This window comes from Podarcis raffonei, chromosome 12 (genome assembly GCF_027172205.1).
Source record: "Podarcis raffonei isolate rPodRaf1 chromosome 12, rPodRaf1.pri, whole genome shotgun sequence".
Classification (NCBI taxonomy): Eukaryota; Metazoa; Chordata; class Lepidosauria; order Squamata; family Lacertidae; genus Podarcis; species Podarcis raffonei.
This window is the reverse complement of record NC_070613.1, coordinates 27,733,943-27,746,253: the sequence shown is the minus strand read 5'-3', so window position 1 is coordinate 27,746,253 and position 12,311 is coordinate 27,733,943. Positions and strand designations below refer to the sequence as shown.

Genomic DNA, 12,311 nt, shown 5'->3' with positions numbered 1-12,311 from the left:
AATACCATTTGCTGTTTTAATTGTACACTGCCTTAAGATGATTGTGTGCAAGGCCAACAGTAATTAATGATAATGAGCCTACATGTGCTTAAATCTCAATCCACAGGCTTCCTTGATAGTTGACAACACAACAGAAGGCAATCTCTGCCCCACCAAGAAAGCATAAACAGGTTGTCTCAGAGGTTAGGGACGCCATTGATCCACTTCAGCTGTGGCCACTGATGTAGCCCATGCATTGGTAACCTCAAGTCTGGATTACGACAACATGCTGTATGTCAGGCTACCCTTAGCTTTGCTCTAGAAGATTTGGTCTGTAGTGCTTTTAATGACCACCTTACCCCATATGTCCAAGTAAATTACTGAGAACATTTGGGAGAACATTATTAGTGGGTCCTCTGTAGTCCAGAAGCATGACTTGTGTCAACAAGGAGCCATGCCTTGAGTGCTGTGGGCCCAACTCCATGGAACTCCCTTCTATTAGAAATCCAGCAGGCACCATCGCTGGTAGGTTTCAGGTGTCAGGTTAAAGCTGTTCTATTTCAGAAGGATACTGTTTTGCTGGAAAAGGTGCACAAAAGGGCAACCAAAATGACCCCGTGGCTGGAGCAAGCAACATTTTTGACTTATTAGTTTAGGGGGGAAACTGAGCAATGGTGATGGAGACATGACAGGCATAAAAATTATGAATGGTGTGGACAGAGAGAACTTTTCAACAGTGTCTACATACACAAGTTTTTAAGACAGGTGATAAAAACCCCTTTGAGATTTTCTTTCATGGTATTTTCAACTCTGGTGTCTACATGTTAAATTGTTGATGCTCCTATGATTCTCTCATCCTGAATTACTTCCATCCATCTTCTTGCAAATTAACTGTCCAATCTTGTTCTTGTCTCGTATCGAGTTGGGTGGCAATATTACCTGCTGAGAGTTTATTTACTTTTTTTTTTCTACCTTGAGGCTCATCTCATCGGCAATAGTAATGGTAAGGTAAAGGTAAAGGTACCCCTGCCCGTACGGGCCAGTCTTGCCAGACTCTAGGGTTGTGCGCTCATCTCACTCTATAGGCCGGGAGCCAGCGCTGTCCGCAGACACTTCCGGGTCACGTGGCCAGCGTGACAAAGCTGCATCTGGCGAGCCAGCGCAGCACACAGAACGCCGTTTACCTTCCCGCTGGTAAGCGGTCCCTATTTATCTATTTGCACCCGAAGGTGCTTTCGAACTGCTAGGTTGGCAGGCGCTGGGACCGAGCAACGGGAGCACACCCCGCCACGGGGATTTGAACCGCCGACCTTTCGAACGGCAAGTCCTAGGCACTGAGGCTTTAACCCACAGCGCCACCCGTGTCCTGCAATAGTAATGGTACTGCAGTGGAAAAAAAACATGTAACATGGCTTCTATTTCCTGAACTCCCAAAGAAGATAACCAGCAGCTTTGATAAACTAGAGCGATTATCGACCTGCCGAAGTGGTGGGTGCTGGTGAGCTGCGATAATATGCAGGCTCAGGTGTACAGAACCATTTCTACTAATAGGTTTTTCTATGTTACCTTACCTTCTAATTTGCAGAGTGGTCTTTGATCTTCACAGCATTTGCCTTCAAAAGAACTGCTAAGTAGGTCATATGGCAGTTCCCATATTACAGATGGGAAATTGGGGCAGAGTGCACACCTTGCCCCATACGATGTTCACAGAGGCAGCTGGAGGGGCCATCAGTCAGGCGGTGAGCCAGCTTGACAATGTGAACACATGTGGGAAAACTTGACAGTGAGATGCTGATCTGTTATCCAGGTACTAAGAGTCAACAGCCTCCTTAGATACGGTTACACCACAAGATAGATAGGAAGGCACTTTCCCACTCCCAAGCTATGCACTGCAGCTAGAGACCAAACTGGATGTCAAGGTGGTGATGAAGTTGATGATAACAATAATGTTTTGGGGTTAGCGCATCTATTTTATTTAGTGTTGAAATATGTGCTTATATCTCACAAACTATCTGGAAAAAACCTCTTGCATATTTACAAACTCACAAAAAAGATATGGCAATTACATATATGAAATGGGTTATTATGGGGTTTTTTTTGTTTTTTCATTCTCTTTTGCTCTCTTATATTCTTTCTTTTTTATTTTCTCGTTTTGTGTCTGTAGTAAATGTCGTTGCGTTTTGATATTTTTTAATTCAAATAAATAAATATTGATTTAAAAAAAGAAAGAAAGAAAACCCTCTTGCTATAGCCTCATTTTGCCTTTGCACCAAAATAATAGCAGCTTTCTTGAAATTAGTAGCAAACAAATTAAATCAGGACCTTACCATTTATTGCAGATCTTTGCTGAATTGTGGTGAATACATAAAAGTAAACACATACCAGGCGAGTTAATAGTTACCCTATTTATTTATTTGTGGGATTTCCTAGATTGCCTTTTGTTAATTGATCCCAGGGCGATTCACAATAATTGAAACAACCAAATGAAGCATTTAAACAAATCCTCCAACAAGAATATAGCTTTTCATTAAAATCTGTGTGAGCTATTCTTTTTCCTTTGTGGTATTTTATGTTTCACTTTGGGTGAAACATATGTCACATTTAAAATCTTCCATTTTTGCCTTCCTTCATTATGCAGAGCTAGATTGAAAGCTGTAGCTCTCTTTCTGCTTTTGTAAAAAAAAACCTCACTGCCCCCTGAAGAACAAACCCTTTAAAGTCAAGAGCAAGAGCCAATGAGTTTTCTTGGGAAATCTACCTTGCAAGGGCAGGTGTCGCCATGTCAGCTTGTACTCCAATCGCCATGGGAACCCCTGCACAGCGAATATTTCCCAGTTCTTCAGCCACTGCAATACTGTATGAGAAGTCCAGGCCAAGGCCGCCATATTCTGTTATAAGAAAGGGAATTTTCTTCTTAAGAATTATAAAATGGTATTCAATCAAATTTGTTGTTGTTGTTGTTGTTGTTGTTGCTCCTACCATCACTTACTCTATATTATGGAAAATTGGTTGTTCACTATGCATTTGGATACCTCTTAAGCTATCGTAACCTAATTTTTGAAGGATGGTCCCTCACAGAAAAGAGTAGGTTTTCATCTATGCTTGGATACAACTGGATGTCGTTTTAAATCAAGATTGTAAACTGAATTTTTCAAAACTGATTTTTTGCTTTCTAAGAATTCCCGATCAATGCTGGCGAAGCTACCAGTATACTATAATGCACCTTTCTCTGACCTGATATTTTGCATTCCAACGACCTTCAGCCCCAGCCAGCATGAGAAATTGTCATGGTCTGTAGTCCAAAATATCTGAAATATGTGAGGAATCAAGTGCTATACTGTTTGTACATCTTGTAAAGCCAAACTATAGTTTACTGGGACTGCAGAAACATGCGGGCTCCTGGGGAGGAGCTCACAGCTCCTCTAAGTGCTCAAGGGGTGCTTGTTTGCACTGCTTGCTTAATACCCGATTTAAAATCATGATTAAGAAGAATGCATACTGTGATGGGATGATGAGCTGCTTGTGCGTAAAATCCTAATCCCTCAGAGTTTGGCTAAGTCCCCAAACCTCTGTCTGTGATGGAGCTCCTTAAACATGACTCCATCAATCGCTCGTTGAATCGGACAGTGGGCGTTTACGGAACTTCTTCCAGCATAAAAGCTCCTTAACGGAAACGCGTCTTCTGGACTCTCGGCGTGACAGTTTCCGCCGAGGAGTGGGTGTCCCTACAGGAGGTCCTGAAATCTCCCCGCTGCTCCCGCTTGAAGTGTCTCTGAGCCCTCCCTCCGACTCACTTTCCCTTGGAACTCCACTTCTCCCCCTGCTGGTCCCCTCCTCCGCTGAATGGTCTCTCTCACCCTCCATGAGCCCTTTCACCTCCTTAGTCTCAGATGGCAGTTCCCTGACATCCACCTCCCCTCCAGGGCCCCCTTCACCCCCTTCCCTCCCCTCCTCTGCGGGAGGCGAGGGAGCAAAACCCCTGAAGGAACCTCCCTCATCTTCCGAAGTTTCGAACACTTCCCTCCACCTTTTGCTGTCTCCGGTTTCCAAGTACTCCTCCTCATCGGAGTCTGTTCCTCCTTCCAACTCCGATTCCCTGAATCCCTCCAGTTCCTCCTCATCGTCGGTGGTGCCAAAGTACTCCCTCCGCAACCTCGCTACTGGCTGAGGTTTCCTGGGGAACCTTTGGTGGAACGTTTCGATCAAGATCTCGTCACGGACCTCCTCTGCCTTCACCCAGGTGTTTTCCGACTCCGGTTCCCCTTCCCACGCGACCAAATACTCCACCTGATTACCCTTCCACCTGGAGTCGATGATTTCCGCCACATGGTTGCGGCTTTCCCTTTCTTCTATGGCTGGCCCCCGTGTGGATACCCCTTCACCTTCCCCCCTGTATGGTGACAGTAATGACCTGTGGAATACTGGGTGCAGTTTCATGTGGTTCGGTAACCGGAGTCTGAACGCCACTGGGTTGACCTGTTGGATGACCTCAAATGGTCCCAATCTTTTGGGTCTCAATTTCTTGCAACCCCCCTTGAACGGCAACCCTTGGGTTGATAGCCAGACCCGACTCCCCACCCTAATTGTTTCACCTTCCCTTCTGCTCTTGTCTGCCTGCCTCTTATATTCTTCCTTGGCCCTTTCTAAGTTGAGTTGGAGTTGACGATGGATCGCTTCCATTTCTTCTACAAAAAGTTCCGCGGCCGGAACACTCCATCTTTCCCCTCTTTCCCCTGGAAACGCCCTGGGGTGGCACCCATAATTAGCCAAAAAGGGGCTCATCCCGGTGGACACATTCTCAGCATTATTGTAAGCAAATTCCGCTAGTGCCAACTTTTCGACCCAATCGTTCTCTCTGTCATTGACATAACACCTCAGGTATTGTTGGAGAATACCGTTTGCTCTCTCCGCCTGCCCATTGGTCTCAGGGTGCCTGGCAGTCGAAAAGTTGACCTCTACGTGCAATAAGCTCATAAGTTTCCTCCAGAATCTGGACGTGAACTGTTTCCCTCTGTCGGAAGCCACCCTCAAGGGGGCGCCATGCAGTCTGAAAATATGTTCTACAAACAATTTCGCTGTTTCTTCCGCCGTGACTGCATGTGAGCAAGCTACAAAGTGACCCATCTTAGTTAACAGGTCTACTACGACTAGTATGGCGGTTTTCCCCTGGGATTTGGGCAGATCAGTCATAAAATCTATCGACACCGCCTCCCACGGTCGTTCTGGTGTGGGTAACGGTTCTAATAACCCCGCTGGTGCCCGCCTTTCTCCTTTGGCTCTCTGGCATTGGTCACACCTTCTCACATACTCCCGTACATCCTCCCTCACCTTGGGCCACCAAAACTCCCTGGTCACCAACCACATGGTCTTGTGTTGCCCAAAATGCCCCGCTGTGGGATTGTCGTGCAGCTGTTTGAGTACTCTCCCCCTCAATTCCCCTTCGGGTATATATAGCGCCCCTCTGTAATACAATGCCCCGTTTCTTTCTTCAAAACCCCCGGGGTCTTCTCCCTCTCTCCTTAGACCTCTGAGCTTGTCCTGGGCATACTCATCATTTACCGTTCCCTCTACCAGTTCTCTTTGCCCCACCCAGGCCGCACCACACACCCAGTGGTCCTCTGGGATAATATGTCTCTCTTCCGGCGCTCCCTCCCCCTCCAAATATTCAGGTTTGCGAGAGAGAGCGTCCGCTCTGATGTTTTCTGGACCTGGCACATAGCAAATTTCAAAATGGAATTTGGAGAACTCCTGGGCCCATCTCACTTGTCGTTGGTTGAGCACCCGTGCCGTTCTCCAATACTCCAAATTCTTGTGGTCCGTACACACTTGCACCTTATGTTGTGCGCCAATTAGTAAGTGTCTCCATCTCCGGAACGCTTCGTGAATGGCGAGTAGTTCTCGGTCATATACCGTGTAGTTCCTCTCGGATTTGTTCAGCTTACGCGAAAAGAAGGCACACGGTCTCCATTCCGACTTATTGCTCCCTGGCTGAAGCAGCACCGCCCCCACCGCCCGGTCTGAGGCATCAGTTTCCACTCTCATGGGTTTTTGTAAATCCACATGCAGGAGCTGTTCTTCCGAAGCGAATGCCCTTTTCAATTCCTCAAAAGCATGCTCCGCCTCCGCCGTCCAAACGAATTTCTTCTTGCTGCTTAGACAGTCCGTGATGGGAGCCGTTAAGTGGGCAAAGTTCTTGATGAATTTACGGTAAAAGTTCCCAAACCCTAAGAACCTTTGCACATCTTTTTTCGTTTTCGGTGTCTTCCATTCCAGCACCGCCTGGACCTTCCCTGGATCCATGGCTAATCCCTTGTCTGATAAGCGGTACCCCAGGAATTCCACCTCCTTGGTGTGGAACTGACACTTCTCCAATTTCACCCACAACTGGTTTGCTTGCAGCTGGCTCAGCACTTCCCTGACATCCTTTACATGCTGCTCCTCATTCTCTGAATATATCAGCACGTCATCGAGGAAGGCCACGCAATTCTTGTAGAGCAAAGGTCCCAGTACGTGGTTCATGAGCGATTGAAAACAGGCGGAGCCTGATTGTAATCCGAATGGCATAACGAGATATTCAAACGCCCCCAAAGGGGTGAACATGGTGGTTTTCCATTCATCCCCCTTCTTTATTCGTATCAGGTTGTATGCTCCTCTCAGGTCCAGTTTCGTGAATATCTTTCCCTTCCTCACCCTGGTCAAAATGTCATCAATCCTGGGCATGGGGAAAGTCACTGGTTCTGACACGGCATTTAGCCGCCGGTAGTCCACGACCAATCTCGGTTTATCCGTGTTTTTTTTGTCCACAAAAAACACTGGGCTCCCCCCCACCGCTCTGGACTCTCTGATGAAGCCCCTCTTCAGGTTTTTATCAATAAACTCCCTTAACTCCTGCATTTCCCTGTCTGACATGGCGTACAGCTTGCCCACGGGGAGCTGGGCCCCAGGGACCAGATTAATTTGGCAGTCAAAGTCTCTGTGCGGTGGTAATTTATCTGCTTCCCTTTCACTGAAGACCTTGCTCAGGTCAGCGTATTGTTTGGGCACCTTCCCTTTGTCCGCCACTTCCGTCCCTGCTAGAGAGGCTTTTGCCCCTTCTGGCACCTTTCCCTCTCTGCAGTGTTCCAGACAATGTGCTGACCTAAAGGAGACCACTCTCTGATGCCAGCCCACTAGCGGGTCATGCAACGCTAGCCAGCTCATTCCCAAAATGACTGGAGCCCCTCCCAGGGTGGCTACATTGAACGCTATCCTCTCAGTGTGCCTGGCCACCCTCATAACCATTGGGACGGTTTGTAGGCTGACTTCTCCTCCCAGCAGCTCCCTCCCATCGATCGTGGTGACCTGCAGGGGGTTGCTTAAAGGGAGTGTCTGTATCTGGTGTTCAGCTGCAAACTCCTTGCTCATAAAATTACAGGAGCTGCCTGAGTCCAGCAGCGCCTTAGTCTTTAGTGGGTATCCGTTTGCCAGCTCTAGCAACACCTCTATTACTAGGGCTGGTCTTGGAGGTTCCGGAGTGGGCACTTTTACTGCTCCTTGGCCTGTCTGCAGTGCCCTGACAGAGGCAGACAGGCGTTGGCTTTTACTGGCTCCTGGACTTCCTCCTCCTTCCCCCCAACAGCTCCAGCCATCCCTTGCCATTCCTTTCTTTGCGGGCAGACTCTGGCAAAGTGACCTGGCTGCTGGCAGAGATAACATTTCTTGGCGCTCTTTCCCTCCTTCTTCCTCCCTTCACTGGGATTTGAAACTGCGCGCGCGCGCGCTGTTCCAACTTCCATCGGCTCTCCTGGCGGGAAACTTGGTTCTGGAATCTCTGGAATGCGGAAATCCCTCCAACGCTCTCCTTTCCCCTCCCGCTTCTCCAAGGCTCTTGCCTCCTGGCGTGCTCCAATGGTCAGCGCTGATTTGGTCAGCTGGTCCATAGACTCCGCCCTGGGCGCCCGGGAAAGTTCATCTTTCACCGCCGAAGAAAGCCCCTCTTCAAAGAGCATTTGAATGGGTTCCGCCGAAAGGTCCCACCCCAATCTATGTATCAACATTGTAAACTCAGTCCAGTACTCACGAACCGATCGACTCCCCTGTTTGCACGCCATCAATTGTCTGCGCACCAGCCCCTGTTCAATCTCGCTGGAAAACATCAAATCCATGGCGTGAAAAAACTTCCTCGCGTCCTTCAGCATGTCACTATTCCCTGCCATCAGGGGTCTGACCCAATCTCTCGCCCCTCCTTCGAGATGGCCAATCACAAACGCCACTCTCGATGCCTCGTCGGGAAAGTCATTAAACTGCAGTTCAAGAGCATACTGCATCTCTGTCCTAAAGGCTTGGTAGTTCCTGGGGTCCCCCCCAAACTTCTGCACCATTCCTGGCATCTTTCTTGCTAGTGTAGCGCCTTTTGCCTTTTCTGCATCCTGCGCCCTCCTTTCTTCTAGCCTCGCCGTTTGCATTGCTAGCTGGAGTTCCAACACTCTGTACCTTTCTTCCAGGCTTGGACCCTCTCCAGCTCCTGCTGCTCCTCCGGCTCCGGCTGGGTTACTCATGATGCCTCTCTGCACAAGCTGCTTTCAGGGACTGTCCGATTGCTGTGATGGGATGATGAGCTGCTTGTGCGTAAAATCCTAATCCCTCAGAGTTTGGCTAAGTCCCCAAACCTCTGTCTGTGATGGAGCTCCTTAAACATGACTCCATCAATCGCTCGTTGAATCGGACAGTGGGCGTTTACGGAACTTCTTCCAGCATAAAAGCTCCTTAACGGAAACGCGTCTTCTGGACTCTCGGCGTGACAGTTTCCGCCGAGGAGTGGGTGTCCCTACAGGAGGTCCTGAAATCTCCCCGCTGCTCCCGCTTGAAGTGTCTCTGAGCCCTCCCTCCGACTCACTTTCCCTTGGAACTCCACTTCTCCCCCTGCTGGTCCCCTCCTCCGCTGAATGGTCTCTCTCACCCTCCATGAGCCCTTTCACCTCCTTAGTCTCAGATGGCAGTTCCCTGACACATACATTGGTAGAAAGCATCTTCTAAATTCTCTTCTTAAAGGTTATTCCTCCCATTTCCATCACCGGGAATAAACTTCCTAATTCATGCTTTTTTGTCTGAAGTTATATATGTACAGCCTAAAAGGATTTTTAGCAATTGACATTAAGAAAAACTCATAAAGCCCTCATATTTTGAAGCAAATGGCATTTGTTCAATTACGGAAATATACCAGAAATCATGGGCTAGGATTTATCCAGCGTTGTTTTGCTGATAGCATGGTTTTAAGTTGATGTTAATGCTTCTCTAAATGGGACTTATTTCATTAGTCTGGGCTGAAAGAAGTCAGGTTCTTGACTTGCTCCACTGGGTCAGAGTTTGCTCCTCTGGGACATCTGTCGGAAAAGAAATTAAGTCTCCACCAGGGCAAACTACAGAGTACATACCAGCTCTATGTACAGTTAAGGGGGACCATTACACAGCACTGACCAAGCTCAGACATAAGTATGTTTCTTCAAAGCTCAAATTCTAGAAAAGGACCTCGAAAGTTACACCAAATCTGGTGCCTACAGTTGGTAATGATGCAGCCCTCTTGAAAAGAAGGAAACCTGGAGTTGCATCTACGGAATTTCTGCTCAGAATTGGCCCATTAAAATTCATCAGCCTAACTTAGCCATGCCCATTAATTTCAATGGGTCTACTCCGAGTAGGATGCGGGTGGCGCTGTGGCTAGCCTAGGACAGAGCCTAGGTCTTGCCGATCAGAAGGTTGGCGGTTCGAATCCCCGCAATGGGGTCAGCTCCCGTTGCTCGGTTCCAGCTCCTGCCAACCTAGCAGTTCGGAAGCACGTCAAAGTGCAAGTAGATAAATAGGAACCGCTCTGGTGGGAAGGTAAACGGCATTTCCGTGTGCTGCTCTGGTTCACCAGAGGCAGCTTAGTCATGCTGGCCACATGACCCAGAAGCTGTCTGCGGACAAACGTCGGCTCCCTCGGCCTATAGAGCGAGATGAGCGCGCAACCCCAGAGTCGGTCACGACTGGACCTAATGGTCAGGGGTCCCTTTACCTTTTAATTTAGCCATACCCATTCATTTCAATGGGTCTACTCCGAGTATGACTAGCAATGGCTATACCCACTGGGCTCCACAGAGTGTGGTATTAATTGGCTTAGATTCAGATTCAGAAGAATTCCACTCAAGGGGCGTTCCTGCCAATAGAGGTGGAAGGAGTTACTTTTGTCAGTTTGCTATTCTTGTACCCTGCAAAAATCTGCTCTGGAGAACTTGGGGACTTATTGTAATGAGGGAAGGGGGCTGCAGGGGAGAGGAAAAGTTTTTAAGTTAATAAAATGTAAAATTTAGAAGCAACAATTTAAATGCATAATAAGCTGACTTCAAGCTGCTTTTCATATGCAAATGCCAACATTACTCGAAACCTGACAATCATCTCTCAGAGTCCAGAACAATGAGGAAAGGCACTTTTGTGAAAAGATTTGATCTGCCACATTTTACCAGCTATAGAAAAACACTCAAGGGGGCAGAGGAGATTGCTGTCCTCTCGCAAATATGAGCATTAAACATACTGATGTATTGTGATTCAGTGGTTTTTGCTGTTCACGAAAGCTTAAACCATAATAAATCTGTTAGTCTTTAATGTTCTATAAGGCTTTCATTGTTTTTTGCTGGACGAGACATAGCTACCCCACTAGAAACCATAAAAAAACTACGAAAAAACTCTTCTCCCTTAACACATGCACACATAAGTTTTATGTGTATGCCTCATTTCCGCAGTTCAAACTATGCTCAAGGCAGCTTGCAACATGAAGAAGAGGCACAACTACAGTGGTACCTCAGGTTAAGAACTTTATTCATTCTGGAGGTCCGTTCTTAACCTGAAACTGTTCTTAACCTGAGGTACCAATTTAGCTAATGGGGCCTCCCGCTGCCGCCACACGATTTCTGTTCTTGTCCTGCAGCAAAGTTCTTAACCCAAGGTACTATTTCTGGGTTAGTGGAGTCTGTAACCTGAAGTGTCTGTAACCCAAGGTATAACATAACAAAAGTAGTCATAAACAATAAATAAAACAATAAAAAAATACTGAACAATTTCCACATAAATCACAAGATTCAAAACTAAGATACACAGACCAACAGAAACAACAGCAGCACCCCAGTCGGAGATGTCAGAACACAAAATTTGTAAGTGTAACCAGCACTTTGCCTAGTTGAACATCCTAGAAAATGATAATTCCACAAAGGGCATTAGCAGTTCCCCTGCAGTACAGGCTGTTCAGACACAAGCTGGTGTAGCACTGTGGTTAAGGGAGCTATACATCTGTAACCTCCTGATTCAAATGTCACCTCAGCCATGACCTCACCCGATGGACTTAAGCACATTCTTCTCCCTCAGCTTCAATATCCCTTTCTGCAGTGAGTGGGGATATAATCATACAGACTTGCCTTGAGGGATTCATCATCATCATCATCATCATCATCATATTCCAGACCAGAGATAAAGCACAATGAGAAAGCTAATCTATTCTGACACTTCCATTATCAGGCTATTTCCAGGACTACTTGGCAAACGTGATCTTCATGCCCACCTGCCTGCTAGCCCAACACATTTTCTACAATTTACCCCTGCATCCATTCCTCTCCCTTTCTGCCGTTGCCTCCCTTGTGCAAAATTTTGGAGCAGGAGTAGGGGACCCCTAAGTCCCATCTGCATGGCCATTAGTCATGGGAACTGCAGTTCAGAACTTTGATAGCACTATATAAATGATACACAACTTGAAACAAATCTAGCTGCAAAAGACAAGACCCCCAAAAATTTAAAAAATTCTGCAATAGCAATACAGGCATTTGACTATAATAGTACCTGTCAATGCTAATTGCAATACAATTTATCACAGATCACACAGCAACGCGGTGGAATGCATAATCGCTTTATTAAGAGGTTCAAAGCCAATAAAGTAACACACATGGATACACTGAATATGCATTGAATGGTCCGTCAAGCCAAGAGCAGTTTTAAAAACAAATGCCCTATTCTGTATTAACTAATGCATAAAATACCAAACAAGATCATGCAAAATCCTAGTTGGCACCTATTCAGGACCCTGCCGCTGATTTTAATTAACCTTATTTCATTTTGAAATGTACAAACAAACCTCTTCTCAGGCTAATTTAAATTCATCTATTTCATAAGGCCCCTTCCCCAATAGTTATTTCAAAGGCATCTGGTTTTCTTAAATAAACACGCTATGAGGGTTAGGCATGTTACATTTCTGTTGCACCCTTCCATCAGGGGGACATGGATTTCTCTGAACATCACAAACATGCAGTTTATCCTCCTATCAGGGGGTA

General features: G+C 46.8%; 1 protein-coding gene across 1 annotated transcript in view; it reads right to left on the bottom strand.

Moving 5' to 3' along the window:
• Positions 1-12,311, bottom strand: part of LOC128423941 (probable acyl-CoA dehydrogenase 6) — a 54,510-nt gene that overhangs the window by 18,416 nt on the left and 23,783 nt on the right. The window contains exon 3 of the mRNA XM_053409575.1: positions 2,738-2,867. Coding sequence (XP_053265550.1) covers positions 2,738-2,867 — 130 coding nt within the window. The remainder of the gene's footprint in view (positions 1-2,737; positions 2,868-12,311) is intronic.